Source organism: Electrona antarctica, assembly GCF_951216825.1.
Source record: "Electrona antarctica genome assembly, chromosome: 14".
In the NCBI taxonomy this organism is placed as follows: domain Eukaryota; kingdom Metazoa; phylum Chordata; class Actinopteri; order Myctophiformes; family Myctophidae; genus Electrona; species Electrona antarctica.
The window spans coordinates 21,918,258-21,940,270 of NC_136795.1; the positions used below are offsets into that span (position 1 = coordinate 21,918,258).

At 43.1% G+C, this 22,013-nt stretch overlaps 1 protein-coding gene across 1 annotated transcript; it reads left to right on the top strand.

Moving 5' to 3' along the window:
- Nucleotides 1–19,369: 19,369 nt before the first annotated feature.
- LOC306937079 (E3 ubiquitin-protein ligase TRIM35-like) lies at nucleotides 19,370–20,953 on the top strand (the record flags this gene model as incomplete). The annotated part of the gene is made up of 1 exon (XM_079520751.1): nucleotides 19,370–20,953. Exon 1 carries the CDS (start codon nucleotides 19,544–19,546, stop codon nucleotides 20,951–20,953), a length of 1,410 nt encoding a protein of 469 aa, XP_079376877.1. The 5' UTR covers nucleotides 19,370–19,543.
- Nucleotides 20,954–22,013: the final 1,060 nt, after the last annotated feature.

A 22,013-nucleotide genomic window follows, 5' to 3' on the forward strand; every position in this document is an offset into this window, starting at 1 on the left:
TGGAACGGTGTGCGTCAGTATAGCTTGCTGACCCGCTGTGTTTCCCCCCATGGCGGCTGTTTCATGTTGACTTGTGACATCATGAGGATGGAGAGCTATCTCCATGGGTGATTACCAACGCCAGCTCAGGAAATCTGTTTCCAATCTGGCCTGCCAGTTTGCTTTTTTCACAGGGATTGAGAAACACACTTACAGGATTTGTTGGTCAATCGAGGGTTTCTTTCGTGCTCTGATTATAGTCTCCCTCTCTGCCTATATTACGTCACTGCCTCTGTCATTGTTGCGTTAAGTCTCCGTAGGGGATACAGTACGCTATGTAATTAAAAGGCTGTTGTCACTTAGGCATGGTGGTCTTTTGGCAGAGCTGCAGTTGAGAACATGTGCTTTCAAGCTTGTGAAAGACAAGGCGAGCGTGGTTCTGATTAGCGTGTTACATTTGATGGTAACACAACCAAAGAATCACCCGCTTTGGACAGTAAAAGTCACCGTCTGTGCCACAAGGTGAAGGTCAGGTTTTGACGCGTCACACGCAACAGTAAAATGTTTTGTTAAGGCAAGCGTTTCTCTCCTGATTTTCCCTGAGACACGTCTAAAGATCAGTCCATACCAATGCAACTCTTTGCAACACGCAACTATATATTTGCAACTACTTGCAACCATTATCCAATGGCAGTTGCAACTTGCAAGGAGTTGTATTGGTATGGACTGGCCTTTGAGTGTGCACAAATGGAACCAAATGGACCCATAAGGGTGCATTTGGTTCCATTTGTACACTCTCAGAGTTATATCACGTGTTTCCCTGAGCCATATCTATACTTTCTCTGAGTTCCGATGTAAGTATAGTCACATGTAAGGGTGTACAAGGGAAACCAACGGACCCTTACGGGTTTGTTTAGTTCCATGTGTTATAGCCATCATCGGCAGCCTCTTTTTTTTTCTTTCTGTCCTTTTTCCCCTCAGCAAACGAACAAACTACTTTGAACTCTTCCCATCGGAGGAAACCGCAAAGGTGTGTCTGACAGCTGTGGAGGTCGTGCAACAAACGCAGTGATGTCATGGGAAGTAGCTTCCTCACAGCGCTTGGTTTCCTTTCATCCGAAACAGCTGAGCTACTTTGTAGAGTTGGATTTTCCTGTCCGAACCTCATAAACCCTCCATGCTAGCCCCCCCCCCCCTCCCCCCAACTGTACAACGATGTGTACAATTACTACATGTTTTTGTTTTGACACTTGAGAATAAAAAGCAAATTCATATTCATACTCTTAAACTAAAGCATGCAGTTAAAGGAGTAGTTTTAACTGCATGCACAAAACACTTATTTTATCAATTGCACACCCCATGAATAATGATGATTATTATTAATTAGGGACCAAGAAGTCACGTAGTGACTTTGGACACTTATTGTTTTTGTGTTTATTTTTCTTCTTCTCCTTCTTCCGCCAAAAATAGCTGTTCTGACTGAATGGTGCAGTCGGTTTTCGCGAAACGCTGTAATCTGGTAGAGGGCCATGCCAAACGGTGAATATGCGAAGCCCAAGATGATTGGCCAAATGGTGGCGCTATAGCGCTCAATTTAAAATGCTAACTTTGAACGTGCATAGCTCATGAACCGTTTGACCGTTGGCAATGACACTTTGATACCCATATGCGTCTCCTCATGCTGAACAAATTTCGTGTTCTGACTTTTGACCTCTGACCTTTAGATCACCCGCCATTTTGAATTATATGATCAGTACTTCTTCTCCTTCTGCCAAAAATAGCTGTTCTGACTGAACCGTGCAGTCGGTTTTCGCAAAACTTGTCAACATGATAGAGGACCATGCCAAACGGTGACTATGCGAAGCCCATCATGATTGGCCAAATGGTGGCGCTATAGCACTCAATTGATGCAAAACTTGCAAACTTGCAAACTTTGAACGTGCATATCTCATGAACCGTTTGACCGTTGGCAATGACACTTTGATACACATATGTGTCTCCTCATGCCGAACAACGTTCGTGTTCTGACTTTTGACCTCTGACCTTTAGATCACCCGCCATTTTGAATTATATGAAAAACAGTTCAAATGTAACTCCTCCCAGAATCTTTGCTCAAAATGCACGAAAACTTCTACACGTGAACTTTGGACCTATACGGACAAATAATCGTAGCACATTTTTGTTAAGTGAAAAAATGAAGTTTTTATGAGCCAATTAAAATTGCTGGTTTGTGAAACTTCTTCTGCACCTAATACCTATATGAATACTGAATGATGTTACTGTATAGAATGAGTCAACTGACTGTGTCTGCATAGCTCAGTTGGTAGAGCTCTCGCCGTTGGACCACAAGGTTGTGTGTTCAAATCCGGGTAAAGACAACTCAGTGTATGCATTGTGTGCTGCAAGATTTGTGATGACTCAACTATAGAAATATTGAAGTAGATTACATTTGACATATTGTTGAACGCCCTGTGGGCTATATCAGAGAGATCAATAACTTTAAAGACTGGTGTGATAATAGCCACCTTATGTTAAACACCACAAAAACTAAAGAGATGATCTTCAATCCAAATCCATGGTTATGAACGATTGTCTGCCTAACACACACACGCATGCAGCCACGCACGCACGCACGCACACACGCAGGCAGGCAGGCAGGCAGGCAGGCAGGCAGGCAGGCAGGCACGCACGCACGCACACACAAGACATGCCTAAAATGAGGACACACCTTCTTGTTACCAAATCACTGAATGGTTTTACTGTTTACAATATAGTCACTGATTGTCTCTGTGTAGGTCAGTCAGTAGAGCTCCCGCCTTCGGTCCACAAGGTTGTGAGTTCAAATCCCGGTACCGACAACTCAGCTCGTCAGTCTCATTTGTGCATGTTGTTCTCATTGCGCATTGTTCTTCTTCTATCTTGGTCCCGCTTTATCGCTGCTTGCAGCTATATTTATTATTATGATTATGATTTATTATTATTATTATTACCCTTATTATTATTATTATTATATTGTACAGTACATTCCTAAACCAATAATCCGATCACCGTCTGAAAGGTGTTCATGTTGCCGTTAGGAGTCATCAAAATGATTGGCTTAGGAATGCAACAAAAACTCAAATTAATTCAAGGCTTCATGGGGTGTTGATAAAACAAATACGCCATTTTAGGTGTGAACTGCTCCTTTAAAAACCTTATATACTTTGTTGACCAGTGTCGTCCAGGGATCCTCTCTACACCAAACTCATGTTGCAGAAAATGTATGATCTACAAGCTCTCTGTGACACGTTGTGAGCTTGTGGATCTGTAATTGTCGTCTAATGTTCGCCTACTATAGAGTGTCGCAGTCCCGCCTCCTACCCTGGACCAGGAAATTAAACCCAATGCATTATTCTCATAGACATTTCTTAAAGTATTTATTTAAAGACGGTTACGCCGCGGACAAAGCCAACTCGAGTCGTGACAACTCATGACGACAAACAATATTTTGGACCAAACACACTTTTTTTGTTGTTTTTCTTCTTTGTAATTATTTGTTTGGTCCAAAATATTGTTTGTGTTGTCATGAGTTGTCACGACTCGAGTTGGCTTTGTCCGCGGCGTAACCGTCTTTAAATAAATACTTTAAGAAATGTCTATGAGAATAATGCATTGGGTTTCATTTCCTGGTCCAGGGTAGGAGGCGGGACTGCGACGCTCTATATTCTTCATCTTTTACCAAATCTTCCCCAAAAAAGGTACGCTATAGGCTTCATGATTCTGCCTGAATTACAGTCAATTATACGATCATATGTGACAAAAATAGATGATCTACAAGCATGTAGATCTTCTATTTTCGCATAATGACAATCCCAACTAGGACAGCACGCATGGGTTTGAGTGGTTTGAAATGTTAAATGTGCATTTATATAGTGCTTGTATCCAAGGCGCTTTAGATTGTGCATACATTCATCCATTCACAGTCATTCATACACTGATGGCAGAGGAAACCATGCAAGCCACCAACCTGCTCTTCGGGAGCAATCAGTCTTGCTCAAGGACACTTCTACACTAACTTTGGAGGAGCTTGGAATTGAACTGGGAACCTTGTGGTTCCCATCCGGCGGCTCTGGCTGCTATACTGGCCGCCCCAGCACTTACAGTAACGCACTTCAGCCCTCTAGTCCAGCGGTTCCCAAACCTTTTTGGCCATGCACCCCCTGTTACCTCCCGACCTAGCTGATGCACCCCCCCATGCATAAGCTATATAGACATACATTTCCTTTTTATCCACATATATGCACATATATGAACCTGAATATGGCATAATATATGCAGCATCTAGGCTATATTCTGCATTACTTGCCATATATTGGCATAATATGTTAATATATTTCAAATAAAACCATAGCACCACCATTAGACTTTTCATGTCGTGCACCCCCTAGAAGGCGCTCGCGCACCACAAGGGGTGCGCGCACCACAAGGGGTGCGCGCATCACAAGGGGTGCACGCACCGCAGTTTGGGAACCACTGCTCTAGTCTTATAGCCAAACGGATCTGAGTTGCAACTGCACTAGCTTGGTCTGCCGTTGGTTCCGTCGACACCGACAACGTCTTCGCCATAGCAGGATCTACAAGCTCACAACAACACGTCGCGAATATATAATCATCCACCAACATTCTCCTGAGCATTGCATAGGAAAGAGGGTGTTTCATATGTGGTCCTACCGTTTCCCTCTAACTAAGGGGTGGTGGTGAGTGATGGATCAGTTGAGTGATGAGCTCAACCGAAAACAAGATGACACCAGGCAGTATCACACCAAATGTTCTGAGGATTATTACACACATAGCGAGTATATAGCTTAATTCCATGGACACATGAGATAACAGGAAGATGATGAGAGTTGGTAAAGCACAGATTGAGTATAGGAATAGAACATGTCATAACAGAGGGTGTAAATTACTGTATATTTGCACAGGTACTGTACATCATTTTAGTTAGAGTAAATAGGCCTACTTTGTGCTTCTACAGTATACTCAAATATATCTACACTAAATATCTCCGAGCCACATGTAAGTTTTTACTCCACTGCCATTATTTTGACAGCATTATTTAGAATCATTGAAATGGGGTGCTTGTTCAGTAATTAGGCGTCTTCTCATCTCTCCATGCAGCTCTTTAATAAACAGAAACTGATTATGAATTTGATAGTGTTCCAGTTTCAATTGTGTCTTCTCAGTTATTTTTTGTCATAATGAATCAGTCCCTTCACTTGTTCCTCCTAAGTTCTCTCTCCTGATTGGATAAAATTGGTATCCTGAAAATGCATGAAGGAAGACAGAGAGACTTTACTAAAGAAATAAAGGGAGGCCCCTAACTGAACATACAGTACACTCTATACCAATGATTTCTGCCAGAATTTAGAGCTATTTTAACAAAGCATCACTTAATGCACATTTAAGTAATTTGCTATTTGTTAGGGATTTTAGGTGAATTTCAGTGGTTTTGTATATTGTGAGTTCATGGAACTATTTATTTGTATTTAGTATGTTGCAGGACCACTTTGGAAATAAGTGTTAGCACTTTGTGTATATCCTGTTGTTTTTCTGATGACTTGTATACAAATGGTTACAGGAGGCTATAGGGGTTGTCTGGAGAGCTGAATGCCCTTATGTCTGAACCAGGCAGTAGGCAGTAGGCACCAACATTCTCCTGAGCGTTGCGTAGGAAAGAGAGTGTCAGTGTAAGTGCTTGTGGTGATGGTGGTGTGTGCGTGCGTGCGTGTGCGTGCACAAGCGTGTGTGTGTGTGCGTGTGTACAAGAGAGAGAGAGAGAGAGAGAGAAAGAGAGAGAGAGAGAGAGAGAGGTGAATTACAGCTGGAATTCCTCAGGCTGGGTTGCTTACATTCCAGTAGCAACGCAAGACACCCTGAGTGTGATTTAAAGTCAAAGTTAACAGCCAAGAGACAAGAAGCCTTCACATGATGTGCACAGCAACATGTGTTTGTCTTTCAGCCCTGGAATATAATGATGCATATGTGTCCCTGGCACATAGGCCACTTTACAGCTTGTGCCCACACGCACGCACGCACATATGCACAATACTGCTGCTATTCTTTCATTATTCCCTTTTATGCTCCTGTTTCGTTGTTTTTTCTTATTTTTATTATCATAACAATAATTACTACGTATTACTCTGTGAAGCACTTCGACCTCATTGGAAATGTGCTATATAAATATTTTATTTGATCCATTTCATGCAAAAGCTACTCAATTTGCATGAAAGGTTAAGCTCTTGTTGTGATTTTGGGGCGTGGGCGACCATCTGTAAGGCCTCTAGAAGTCTCTATCTAAACCTTGCGGTAGTGGGTGAGGAGAACATACAGTATGCCAACACATAGCGATGCATTGCACATACATTCTAGAGTTGATTACACACACCGAGAAGTATATACAGTAGGACAGTGGATCTAGACGTCCCAGATTATGGAAACCATGATAAGAACAGGAACACGCATGCATATTGCACATACAGTCAGTCCCTCTGATGCAGTCGTAGACAATCATCATGTCATGGTTATCAATATGCTTATGCAGATAAATATTATGTCACTGAGTCAGGCAGCTGAGGCCATGAATTATAACACGTGTGGTGGTTGCAAATTATGATTATATTATTATATTTCATTATAAGAATCAAACATACAAGACATCATAATGCATTGATGCATGCATTTTAATGCACTATGAAGGTATTTATAATGCATTATATTGATACAGGCTTCACAGAAAGTGCCACCGTTGTATCTCAAAATGACACCCTGTCTGTGAGAGTGCACAGGGCTCAAATTGTGCGGTTTCGTATTAGTATAATATTTTTTTGGAAATCTTTTGAAACATATTTGCCTATAGATCTTGACATGCCCAAAATAGGCACGTGCACGAAAACATATATTCCTGCTCTTCAACACAGCAGGGTTTCATATTTTTAAGTATTGAAGCTGCAGGCCAAAGAACACGCCACACAAGCTGGTGCTGGTGGTGGTGGCGGTGGGTCCTTGACTAGAGGAAGCCATGAGCAGTGGGAGGGGAGCGTTCCCACACCCAGAAGAAGAGACGGGAGAAGGCGCTAACACAAACAGTCCCCGGCACTCAGGAAGGAAAGGGCTCTTTAGGCTCTTTATCAGATCTACTGCTAAAGAGGAGGGCCCTCCCGCCTGTCACCCACCCGCCTGACACAGTCACAAAGAGACACACACACACACACACACACACACACACACACACACACACACACACACACACACACACACACACACACACACACACACACACACACACATGCAGTCTGTCCTCTTGCTTCTATACAGTGCTGGAATGGATCAGTTCTCACTCTCACTATCATGCTATATTTATAAAGGTCTGGTGAATTTTTTTTTGGTTTTCTGAGCTCAATTTCACCCAAAAATGTCTGTGGTCTGGGGAGCTCAAAAGGCTTCAGAACACACAGAGAAAAACCCCAAACCACAGAAAATAAACTGAATGTTCAAAGTTCAGGTTGTTTGGGTGTAATTGAGGTCATAAAACCTAAAAGAAAAAATGAACATCATGAAACTTATATAAGAACTGAAGGAGTCCTAAAAAAAACCCTGTGACTGCATGAAACTGATTGATCTGTCTCCTTCTTGGGCTTGAGACGATAGGACAGTAGTGGTTCTCAAATCTCTTTGGCTCAAGACACCCCCATAAATAATAATAGTTTCATCCACATGTAGCCTATATGCAAATCTGAATCTGAATAACCTTCAGAGAAGCCAGCGAGATGTAGAGAGGAACCGGAACCGAGTGCAAAGGGAGAAGGTCGCCATCATCGACCAAATATGGCTCTGCTTACAGGACATGCAGAACCAGTCGAAGATTTGGGAGGACAGTTCTCTGGAGAAGCAATATAGGCTACCAGGGAATACTAGACCAGAAAAACAGAACTATCCAGTGCCTGACCTCCAGTCTGACTACAAAGGAACAGCAGTCGCAGAGTAGTGCAATAGTTTGCTTTGTTTGCTCCTTAATTTGTATTGCCTGCTTATATTGTATATTCTTGCTTTCATTTCTTCTAAATGCCTGTTTGTTTTCATGTTTTAAATGCCTGTCTATATTGTATTGTTTTTGTTTCTGAACCTGTACAGCACTTTGGTTGACCTGGTCATGTAAAATGTGCTTTATAAATAAAGTTGAGTTGAGTTGAGTTGAGTTGCAGAGTTGTCTCACAGGTCATCTCAAGGAGAAGGATGTGGAGTTGCAGCACCTTGACAATAGACTGAATAACCTTCAGAGAACCCAGCAAGATGTAGAGGAGAACCGGAACCGAGTGCAAAGGGAAAAGGACGACCAAATATGCCTCTCCTTACAGTTTGGGAGGAAAAAGAAAAAGTTCCGGAAAACCACCAACAGCACATCCTCAAAAGAAGGTGAAAAGAAAGAACAGCCGGAGGATGAGGAGGAGGATGAAGAGGGGGACCTTTCTAAATACAAGTTAGATACGAACTCTGTTCCTGTAAGACGTGCAAGGAGGACGTCTCTACGTCACACAACCTGAAGCGTCACCTGCGTATTGTACATGGAGAGAAACCCTGTCTGTCTGTCGCATGTGCAGAATGAGTTTCAGTACTCATTCTGAACTGAAGATTCACACACGTGTCCACAGAGGACACAGACTTTTCACCTGTAACGCCTGCAACAAGCGTTTCAAGCAGACAAGTACCCTAACGCGTCACCAGAGTCATAGTGGCCATCTTGGAAGGACAGTATGTTACGGAGAGGAGTCAACCCACCGTTCCTTCAAAGCCTGTTTCATCAAACCCGAGGCCAAAACACCTCAGATGCTCAAGGAGGAGGATCCCAAAGAAGCAACTACACCTAGCGAAACTACAGGAGATACTCGAACAACTGCGCCAGGGGCAACAACAATCAAACCTGCGAAGGAGGAAAAAAACGCATGAACAAATATACAACAACTTCAAAAGGAAATATGAAATAATATGAAAAATTCAAACTTACTGAGAATCAATTGACACAAATCTCACGTGAAGATGAACGGAGGACGAGTTTTGAACCAATTCAAAAACATTATACCAACTTTGCGTGACCTTGAAACAGTTTGTCCTAAAGAGTTCATCTTAAAACCAAAAGGGCGAGTTGTAAACGATTGGTTGACATCAGACGTTTTGAACATCAGGACTGCACAGATAATAAAAGACTTTCCAAAGGGGGTGATGGTTCCATGCTACACATGGGCTTTATGGCTTTCTAATATTGAAGAAAACAGTGTCGTCATGGATGACAATGTCCAGGAAATAAAGGATGCAGATATAATTTTCTTTGCACTGCCAGTGCCTCTTGCACATACAACGGACACGAATCACTTTGTGCTTTGGGTTGTCGACTTGTGGACAAAGAAATAAGAGTCTATGACTCTCTCTGAACATTTCAATTGATTTCTTCGTACACCTCAACGATGGAAAAAGCTTTCAGGAGCCACAAACATTGTGATGTCTTTGCAAAGATTTTGGCTGACTTCAAGCTGTGGCATTCTCGTTTGCCAGGCAGTGTCACACGAGGCAGAAGGAATCCAGTTCAATCAGGAATATCTCTGTGATCCCTACACACAGATTCTCAGAAAGTACCTCACCAGTCAGTTGCTGAAAATAGAGTAAAGTGCGATGGCAAGTCCTACTAACAGGACAAAAACTTTTGAAGTGGATAGTGAGAAGGAAAATGATGAAGCAACGAGAACCATTGAGACGTCTTGGATACTGATGATTTAATGTGCAACAATGACGAGGACTATGATCTGGAATGCAATTCTGAACACGATTTGGACCTAGAGGACCACATTACTAGCTCCGTGAAGCTCAAGGGGGAGGACCCCAAAAGAGCAAGAGTCGTGAGTCTTGAAAAGGTGTTGAAACAAGACCGAGAGAAAGGAAAATGGGGATTCAAAGCACTCATACAGATGTTCAAAATCAACGACGATCAAGAAATGAAGAATCAGTCAAGATACATGACACCAATGCTTATTTTTGTTTAATGGCTTATTTAGAAATTAATTTCAGTAATTGTTTATAATGCACAATTAGGGGCTGGAATGTAGAAGCCTAAATGGCTACTGCAGTATTTTCTGATTATTATTAGTTAGCCTTAGATAATTCAATTGAATGTATTGGCTAATTAACTGACACAGAGGGCACACCTCCTAATTGACTGATAGTGAGAAAGCATATTAAGGCTTGAGTGATTGGGATGGGTATGCACCTGGGTGGAAACACGGTTTTTACCAGCAGCAGAGAGAACACAGTGAAGGAATGTCATGTTTGTATATGCACTTTATTGAAGTAAAGCAAAGCCAAAAATGAGTTCTACCTACCTATTTTCTTCATGCCTGCGTACAGCCCAAGCCAATGGTGCATCAGTGAGTTTTGAGGTTTGTTTGAAAGCCGACAAACACTGTTACACTAGTGCTCAGTTACTTTCCACCGTTGCAATGTGTGTAATACTTGGGGTTGGGAGCCTTGCCAAAGACCGTGATGTGTGTCGGCAGAGCAAGGCAGGGCAGGGCAGTTTGTAACAGTGCGTGTAATGTAATATGTGACCCCGGGGACGGGAACCATTGTCCACTCCACTTCCACACACATGCGCACGCACGCATGCAGGCACACACACACACACGCGCGCGGTGTGCATACGCACATTCACGCACGTGTAACACCCAGGGGTGTTGGGGAGATATTAGACTTTTAGACCATCAGGCTGAGGTTGTGAGCCACTCTGCTGCACGCATGCTTTATTAATAACCAGGGATGATGATGATGATGATGATGATGATGGGTGGAATCTGGCATGGATTTATCTCAATCTAGGCATCCAATGTTCAGGACACAGGGGGTAACATCCATGATGCATGTTACCTCATGTGTTATTTGGGGTTCCAGGGGATGGCAATTGCAATTTAGACTCCAACATTCAGGGCTTTTATTCATATTTCTCTGAATGTTCTTGCACATCTAATCTGATTATAGATGGTTATAGACGGTGCATTTTGTTTCTGCAGCCATAGATAAAACTGGCCTCTGTCCATACACAACGCATACGTTTATAGATTGACTATTTTTATTTTAGAATAGCTGATTCATCTGTTCCTGTTACTATATTTACCTTTAAATTAGCACAGATAAATTTATTTACTTATACTTACTTACTTACTTACTTACCAGTGGCGTTTCCAGGAATTACATTTTGGGCAGGCAAGAATTACATTTTGGACAGGCAAGATGTGTTAATTGTCGTCTCACAATCGTAGCACTAAAGGTTTTCAAAGAGATATACCTGCCAGATGAGTAGGATACAAAGGCTGAAAGGCATGCATGCATTTACATTCCAATGCAACGGCCAATCAGCTGTCCACTAATAGTTCTCAGGTTTGGTTTTTGTCCTCTCTCTTTGTATGGATTTTGGCCAGGCCAGAAATGGATTTGGACAGGCGCCTTATTGTAGATACGCCTCTGTAACTTACTTCTGACTATATTGAATATAATATTCAATATATATTATATATTATATAATATAATATTTATTTATTTGTGTTAATTGAATAATTTAAATTCATCCAGTTCTCAACAAGTACCACAGAGGAAAAACAGTCTAAGTCCAAATTTCATTCTGACCCCTCCACGAAAAGGCCTCGTTGTCCTGAACCCTTATCTATCATTTATACATTATGGATCAATAGTGTGGACTTAAAGGCGTAGTGAAACGGAAATGGTGGACATTTTATTTTGAAGTTTCAGACAGTCTCAAGTTGAAACACCGCTATGAAGTTTCTGAACCAATCAGAGCGTCGCATCCCTTCAGGGGATGGGACGGTAGCTAGGGACGGGTAGCTATGCTACGCAGGACAGCGTGTGGATGTTTGTTTACAAATCAGATAGTCGGCCAGCTTTACCAGTTTACTCTTAATGTGGCTTATTTCTACCCTATAATGTTTTCAGATAAAACATTTTAGCGTGATTAAGTTGAAACCGAGTAATACACTCTCTGGATGTTATCTAGAATGGGAATAAAAACGGAAGATTTCTGTAATCAGTAGCAGCTGTGCAGCCTGTGCTGGACGGATGGGGAATTAAACTGGTGAGCTTCATTTGTATTGGCTTTTATCGATGTGGGCCTCGACACGTCATCACGCAGCACGTTTTCGTTTTCAGGAAGTAATACAAAATATTTTGTATGGACTTTTGATATAAAAACACACAAAAATTAGAATTTTTTTTTTGGCATCCATTGTTAGGTATGCCCATATGATGACCACGGATATGGTCTAAAAGTGTGATTTTTTTTTCATTTCACTACACCTTTAAGACTGTTTTTCGGCTGTGGCATTCAGTTGTCAAGAACAATAACATTCTGGTCTTGCTCCACATTGAGGTAGGCTACCTCTTTGTGTGTCCTCAGCTGTCTCTCCATTGCATAACTTGGTCTCCCTTACATACCACACGCATGCGTGCGCACACACACACACACATGCACGCACACACGCACCACAAGTTCACAACATCTGCAGACCGTCTTCTCAGTGACCTTTCCCCCCATATCCACCTAGAACAGTGGTCAACAGTAACTCACTGTCAGTGAGTCGCTGACACTGTGCTGTTTTATTCAAGTACAATTTGGAGGCATTTTTGTTTTACTTTACTAAGGTTAGGTTTTCTGTTTTCTCATGTCTTTATTCTAGTACGGCTATATTTTTAATTGTATACATTTCGTATTTTATTTGAAGACGCACGTCCCCCATACTGATAAAGCCCAATTGAATTGAATTGAATTGAATTGAATTGAATTGAATTGAATTGAATTGAATTGAATTGAATTGAATTGAATTGAATTGAATTGGGCCCAGAGAGCATGTTATAACCGCTCCTATCCAGCAGAATAACAAACACTCCAACTGATATCTCGGTTATTTATTTCCCCAAGACAACGTGAAAAACTGCAACACAAAACAAATAATATCTTTTTAACACAATTAATTAAACATGAAATGTGAATGTCCTTGTTGTCAGTCAATCATGCTGTCCTTTTAAAGTGTCCATGAATCATGAAATGTCCATATTATGAAATACTCCACATTCACAATATACAATGAAATGTACACATTCACATGTACAAACAATTTAACAAACGGTCGACAGAATTACAAAACAGTATACAGACAAAGTAAACAACATGTAACATACCGTGTGCGCCTTCTGCAGATTATTTTAGGAGAGTTATATTATCTTATATTCTTTATTTAAGGACACTCTTTTTAGACGTAGGACGAGCTCCTTGCACCACTGAAACTCAGTTTGTTCTGCCTGAGCTCAGCTCACACAGGTGCACTCAATGCTGCTCAACACTAATCAGAGGGCTCTGCCCCTGCATGCCCTTCTAGGTCATAATGAACAGCAATAAAAGACCAGGCACCACACACAGCATACAAATACAATATGTTATCCAAAACAAAAATACATACAATGTTAACATATTATACATTTTCAGAAAGGTAAACAATAAAAAAAAAAATACAAAATACCCATTGCTGGGACAGCTACACATGTGTTTTAAACCTGCCAGTGGTGAGGAGGTGGAAGGGAGTCGAGGTTCTCGTCTAGACCGGAGCCAGTGCCCTGATGGGAGGTGGTCTCTCTTTGGCCGTTTTTAAATCCCTGTCTGCTCTTGCATGCTGAGATGCTGAGATGTTTATGTTCACAGTGTTCCTCTTCATATTGTCAGTATCCTGCCTGCACCCCCCCCCCCCCCCCCCACCCGTAACATTACCTACCACCCTCACACACCCTTTGACCTTTAAATGCTGTCATTAAAACCATGTAAGGGTCCATTTACACCAAGTGGAATGCAGAGTCCGTGACACCACAACTATTAATGACATCAGTGGTGAACAATGGAGTAGTACTGTATATCGTCACATGCGTTACCTTACTTACTTCATTGTAAATGTTGATAAATAATGTAGCATAATAGCAGATCTACAAGGTCACAATGCATTTCGAGTCTAACACATGTCACTTTAATGTTACAGCTGGTAAAGATGGGGCTGATTTTAATAACTTTACTGTTAGATTAAACAGTTAAACTTGAAGTCAAAAACTAATACAAGTACATCCACACTGAACACAAATGTAACGCAGTGATATTTTTCAAAACAAGGTCCATTTTGTACCGCTTGTTTGCGTCAGTCCTTGTGTGTAACGACTTATAGAGTTAGATGTGGCTCAGGGAAATAAGGTACAAGAAATAAGGTTTTGTCCACATAATATATCCTCTCTGTCAACCCCCTCCCATCACCCTGTCCTCCTGCTGGTCCTACGGGACTCCCTGGACATAATATATCCTCTCTGTCAACCCCCTCCCATCACCCTGTCCTCCTGCTGGTCCTACGGGACTCCCTGGACATAATATATCCTCTCTGTCAACCCCCTCCCATCACCCTGTCCTCCTGCTGGTCCTACGGGACTCCCTGGCACCAGGGCCTCTCTGTCAACCCCCTCCCATCACCCTGTCCTCCTGCTGGTCCTACGGGACTCCCTGGCACCAGGGCCTCTCTGTCAACCCCCTCCCATCACCCTGTCCTCCTGCTGGTCCTACGGGACTCCCTGGCACCAGGGCCTCTCTGTCAACCCCCTCCCATCACCCTGTCCTCCTGCTGGTCCTACGGGACTCCCTGGCACCAGGGCCTGCCGCCGGGGGAGATCTACCCCTGAGATATGAACGGGAGAAGACTCCACCCAGGGGCCCCCGGTAAGTGCACACACGCACACACAGAGACACGCACGCACGCACACACGCACGCACACACGCGTGCATGCACGCACGCACACACGCACGCACGCACGCACGCACGCACGCACGCACGCACGCACGCACGCACGCACGCGAGCACGCACGCACGCACGAATGCCCACACGCACAGAGGGAAGACACAGACAAACCTGATACATCCTCCCTCACTAATCACAACCAGAGAACATAACAACATAAACATCCCCAGGACAGAGCAGAGCAGTTTCCCCCTCTGAGCTATAATACACAACAACACTGCGTTTTGGATAGTGTTGTAGTCGAGTCCACCTAAAGCGAGTCCAAGTCAAGACTAAGTCTGCATGGGGGGGGGGGTGTCCAAGTCAAAACCGATCATAGGACGGAGTCGAGTCCGAGACGAGACTGAGACCGACAGGAGGCGAGACCGAGTCGAGACTGAGACCATTTTTTTCTTCATTTTTCAGACAGGGAGCAGACAGGCACGTCAGCTACACTCTTAACAAGATAGCTGTCAAGATAGATGTCTCTTACATATGTGAATGTGAATGGTCTCCTCATAATGTGTGTATAATACATCTATTTCATTGTATTGTAGTGACTCGTGACTCGAGTGGACTTGGGGAAGAGTCCCTTGGTCCGAGACAGTCAGGTCCAACTTGTCAAATTAAGGGCGAGACTAGACAGAGTAAATGAAAATGTGGACTTGAGATTGGCCCGAGCAAGTCAAATACTCAAATACCAAATGTATACTCTCAGAGTTATGGGGGCCTGTGTGCGGCCTAATGCTGAGTAAACTGGTGGTCCTTGAAATTAAAAAGGGTTGAGTATGACTGCATTACAGAACCATATTGCACACGCACAGTCTGTCTCTAATCACCAGACAACTGCGAGTCGTTACAACTCAAACATTCATCACGAAGAGGTTGTGAACGAGAGCACATGCAGAAGAAGACAGCCACGCCGCCCTTCCGGGGCTGAGGTGACTCGGGAGGCTTTCCAGATGTTGTGTTTTGGAGTGGGACCAGGACAATTGACGCACATAGAAGGTCCATCGTGTTTCAACGAGACACGATTAGTCAGTGTTAAGGCCCATACATGGTGTGTGTTACAACTCATTTTGACAGGCTGCAGTGTCTCTGTAGCCTGACACACAGTCTGAATTTTCATTTCGCAGTACATCTTTTTTTAATGGTAGCGATTCAGGGCTGGAGCCAGGCTAGTGTCTCTGAGGACTTGTTTCCCAAATCTGATCTTTAGGACTGACTGACCACACTGTTATTTGCTAAGTTATGTGTTGTGTGCATTCAGACTTTGCCAATAGCAGATCTACAAGCTTGCAACACGTCGTGCTGACCACCGATGTATGACAAATGAATGATATAATGTAAAAATTGTCAATAAAGTATTCAATCCATCAAATATAAATAGCACATTCATACCCGAATAGTCCAGACTGAGACATTGTAGAAATCAGACTTGAATCACATTTCAAACCACCTAGAAAAAAATCTATTTCCATATCGTCTGTCGTCCATATCGTCAAGTTCAAAAATAGCAAAAGTAGCAGATCTACAAGCTCAAAACCTTTTACAATCTATTCTCAAAACTCATCGCTTAGATCAGCTACTTGTGATAGTGTTGGGTGACGCTCTAGTATGATCAAATAGGGCGTTACTATGAAAACCTGAAAAAACGGTCTGTCCGTTAGTCGATCCGTCATGCCACCATATTCCTTCTACTTCCCTGGGTAAATAAAGGATGAAAAAAACAGTCCGTCAATCTGTACGTAAAAAACACAAAAAGTAAAAATATGGAGACATAGGAGTTTTCTGCCCGACAGCAATGATATGTGATCTGATCTAGACTGCCAGTGTAAACAAAGCCAGAGTGTCGGAGGGCCTGTTGAGGTCAGGCAGTATGAGGGTCAAGCTGTGGTTTTTGACATCCCTTTCCTGGACATAAAGAGGAATTATGGGCCTGAGTGCGGCAAAACGAAAAAACGCTGCTAAAAATCTGAAAAACGCAGCAGAGAGCATTTTACGGATTTTTAGCAGTGTTTCTCCATCGGTTTTCCAAAAAACGCGTCCAGTGTGCAACCAACCACCTTTACTGTTAGAAAAGAGTGACCGTAGGACGCATATTACTATGAAAACCTGAAAAAACGGTCTGTCCGTCCATCCGTTAGTCGATCCGTCATGCCACCATATATGGCCGACAGTCCGTCACGCCTCGTGACACGCTCCATATATGGCCGTCTCCATATATGAAGATCACGACACTGACCTCATCAAACCCTGGATAGCCATGCATGGAGAAGACTGGATCATCACCTATAGATCTGCATATATGGAGCCGGCCAGCAACTCTACATCTGACCTCAAACCCTTAGATCTCCATATATGGAGCTGACCTGTTCTGACATTTCATATGTTGATCCATCCCCACCCGTCCGTCCACTTTGATGTCCCGAAAATTAAGGCCCGGCCCTACTTGGGCCCTCATCAAACCCTGTACACCCCTGTACATCCTGTACACTGCCCCCCTGCCACCATTAGATCTCCATATATGGAGGTTTGATGAGGTCAGATCAACATGGAATGTCAGAATAGGTCAGCTCCATATATGGAGACTGGAGAGCTAAGGATGGCAGCGTGGGCAGTGTCTTGAGTGTACAGGGTTTGATAAGGGCCCAGGTAGGACCGTGCCAAAATTTTCGGGCCTGTTGAGAAAATGTTGTAAAATTGTACAAACCCTGTATGTTTACAGTATGCTTTTGCATAATACCCTGACACTGCATAATACTAGGCACTTTTCATGAATAGTTTTGCTTTGGAGAAAAAAATAAAATATATAGCCTATAGATAATCCATGATGCCTGGCCTGTTCGCCTCAAGACAACTACTGTAATGTAATGCCATGCTGTAATGTCTTCACAGCGTTTGTCTATACTGACGGAGCGCTCAAAAAATAATGCTGCAAGGCTCACTTTGCCAGAAACTGTAATTATTAACTGTAAAATACATACATTTCCGGTGCATATGCCACACTCGCATATACAAATTGTGTTTAGAGTGAAAGTGAAAATGACTCTAGGATAATGGATCTGTCGTTGAACGTCACTCCCTCTGACAGAAACACTGCCTTCATCGAACACAACAGCAAGCTTTTTGAATCGGCTCAATCAAAACGCAGTTGTTGATCACAGTGCCGCGCAGCGGCGGCTCCAGAAAATTGTGACTGGGGGTGCTATGGGGGTGCTGGCTATTTCGAGGGGGTATGCATCTTGGTTTACATATAAGTCAGTCAATTGGGCTTGTTTAGAGGGGGGGCTTAGGGGGGGCTAAGCCTCCACCAGAGGGGGCTGAAGCCCCCACTTGTCCCCCTGGAGCCCCCCCTGGCGCCGCGGCTGATGTTCATCGTGTAACCATGTTGTATCACTACAACACATTGAGATCTAAACCTGACGTTCACAATAGTGGGATCCCCGGACCCCACTGTGAGAAACAATGATCTAGTGCCACCAACTCTTAACAAGGAAAACTGAGGAATTGTTATTGTATGAACAAGGCAACCTATAGGTCTGCATGGTTAAGCTGAATAGCCTAAATCATTCAATGTCAAACCCACCATGTGACTCATTGTCTGCTGCCTATATGTTCATTGTTTCTCATTGAAAATGTAAATGTAGGCTATATTCAATTGTCTGAGCTCATCGAAACAAGGTCCATTTCAATCAATGTTGCTGTTCTCCATAGCTTAATTCTGCCCTCTGCTGGATGAAAGGAAATGTCACTATTATTCCACCTGTGTCACTATTATTCCACTTGAGTGTAAAAGGAAGTATTTATAAACAATATATATACTGTATATAAGTTAAATATGACAGTGTTGATTTAATGCTCCATGTTTTGTATTGCATCCGAGTATAGTGTTAATCCAAATTCGACAACCGTTAAAAGTTTAAATTCCACCCTGTATGACAATCATAAAGTATTGCATATATTAAGAGTTTTAAGAGTTATTTGATTTCAGTATAGGCTACTGTGCATCCATAAGCCACTACTTTTATAGATAATTATGCCACATCTCAGTTCTGTCACCATATCTACAGGAGGGAATACTGACCCAGACCACTGGAACCTGCTACTGAGCTGACTGATGAACTTTAATAGCTGCTATTTTCACTACCTCTTAAACTTTTTTATGTGTGTGTGTATGTGTGTGTGTGTGTGTGTGTGTGTGTGTGTGTGTGTGTGTGTGTGTGTGTGTGTGTGTGTGTGTGTGTGTACTGTGTGTGTGTGTGTGTGTGTGTGTGTGTGTGTGTGTGTGTGTGTGTGTGTGTGTGTGTGTGTGTGTGTGTGTGTGTGTGTGCGAGTGTGTGTGTCAAAGCTCCGCCTCCCTACCAGACTCTGCTGAGAGACATCAAGACAGAAATAGACAGTGTTATTAGTGTATATCCTTACACTCCTCACTAACGACACGGACAGATGATGAGATTCACCTTCAGATCACACACACAAAACTTCCAGTGAGGGAGGACGCTGTCTTTCCACATCTACAGGAGGGAATACTGACCCAGACCACTGGAACCTGCTGCTGAGCTGACTGATGAACTTTAAGCCAAACCGGGATTCACTGTCAAAGTAAACTACAGGGAACATTACTGGGAACACAACTGATTGAGTGTTTGAAGCTTCACTCAGATGCAGAATGGCTTCCAAGTCGCCCCTAGAAGAGGATTATTCCTGCCCTGTGTGCTTGGACATTATTAAAGACCCTGTCGTCCTGTCATGTAGCCACAGTTTCTGTAAAGCCTGTCTGCAGGAGTGGTGGAGAGAGAAGGAACTAACAGAATGTCCTGTTTGTAAGGAGAGACATTCAGTGGATCCACCTCATAACCTGGTTCTGAAGAACCCGTGTGAGGCCTTGATACAGGAACATCAGATAGTTTCAACAGGATCTGAGGCTCTCTGCAGTCTGCATGCTGGGAAACAACTCTTCTGTCTGGAATGTCAACGGCCAGTGTGTGTTGTCTGTCGAGATCCTAAGAAACACATCAACCACAGATTCAAACCCATCGGTGACGCTGCTCTGGACCACAAGAAGGAAGTCCAGCAGAAATTACTGAAGCCTTTACAGGAGAAACTGGAGGTCTTTAATGAAGTTAAAATGCACTATGACCTAACAGCAAAACACATTCAAGTCCGGGCCTGGCACACAGAAATGCAGATGATGGAACAGTTTCAGAAGCTTCATCAGTTTCTACAAGACGAAGAGGATGCCAAGATCAATGCACTGAGGGAGGAAGAGCAGCAGAAGAGTCAGATGATGAAGGAGAAGATTGAGGATCTGAACAGAGACATATCAACCCTTTCTGACACAATCAGGGCCATACAGACGGATCTGAGAGCTGAACACATCTCATTCCTGCAGAACTACAAAACCACAGTGAAAAGAGCTGGGCAGCTCACACTGCAGGACCCACAGCCGGTCTCAGGAGCACTGATAGACGAGGTCAAACACGTGCAGAACCTGACCTTCAGTGTCTGGGACAAGATGAAGGACATTGTTTCCTACACTCCCGTCATCCTGGACCCCAACACTGCTCGTTCGTGCCTCATCCTGTCTGATGATCTGACCAGCGTGAGCTGGCGCGGAGAGAAACAGCACATTCCCGACAACCCAGAGAGGTTCGACTGGTGGTACGACGTCCTGGGTTCCGTGGGCTTTAAGTCGGGGACTCACTGCTGGGATGTGGAGGTTGGAGACAATGCAAACTGGACAGTGGGTGTGTTAGCGGAGTCTTACCAGCGGAGGGGGAGCGAAGGGGGTCGATTCTGGAGAGTAGGGTTACGCGACGGTAAATACAAAGCGATGTCCTCGACGGGGTCAGGCACTGACGTCGCGTTGAATCAAAGCCTCCAGAGGATCAGAGTCCGGCTGGACTGGAACGGAGGGAAGCTGTCATTCTCTGATCGCGATACTGACACCCACATACACACCTTCACACACATGTTCACCGAAACACTTTTTCCATACATTAACACTGGGCATGCTGCCCCTGTGAAGATGTTACCGGGAAAAATCTGTGTGACTCTGGAACAATGCAGTTACACATGATGATGATGATGATGATGATGATGATGATGATGATGATGATGATGATGATGATGATGATGATGATGATGATGATGATGATGATGATGATGATGATGATGATGATGATGATGATGATGATGATGATATAGTTTTAAATATAGTTTTAAAAAGATCAATAGATTACAGTGTGAAAGCCTGAAAGACCATTTAATCTGCATTGGATTTCAAAGGTTTTCAAGATATTTTACGTTTTAACAATTTTCAGTTTCAAAACATACTGTGCTGTGAGCTTGTAGATCTGCTATTTTTGCTATCAATGCTAGAGAGCTAATAGCATGAAGTGTACAGGCACCCGTTGCATTTGTCGTTTTAATCATCTACCGCTTTTTGTAGTTCTGGGTTAACTGCAGTCGCTTGGCATAATGGCCAAGAAACAAATCATATTCCCAATGGCCAAATATACTAGCAATCACTTGAAATATATATTATTTATCCTGTTGGCTTATTGTGCATATTGCTTGGCCACTGCGGTTTGCTGCTTGCAGGTAGTATTAGTTACGTTAGGCCCTAACGGTGTCCGTGCACCCCGTTACCTCCTGACCTAGCTGACGCACCCCCAATGCTCAGTCTCGTTGTGTTTGGCCGAAAATAATATATTTTTAAATGATTATGGCAAAAATCACAGAATGTCACTGCACTGAGAGACAACAGTGTTTTACCAAAGTTTGGCGTGTAAAACCGCCATTACCCTTTTCATGTCACGCACCCCCTAGAGGGCGTTCACGCACCACAAGGGGTGCACGGCACGCACCACAGTTTGGGAACCCCTGGTAGGGTAATCTGAGTTCCCAGAAGTTGTTAGGGTAAATTGAAGAATTTAGGGAATCGCTGGTTTAAAGTATGAATTCAATCAATCTTGAGTTGGGGTATTTCACTATAAAATCAGAATAATGCAACTTTTATTGTTATTTTCCTCATTCATATAGATAGAATATTAATCTCAAAAATGTTTTTTTTAATTTTTTTTATACAGAGATGGTGAGGGTGAAAGACATTAACAAGACTCCAACTGGAATCAAAG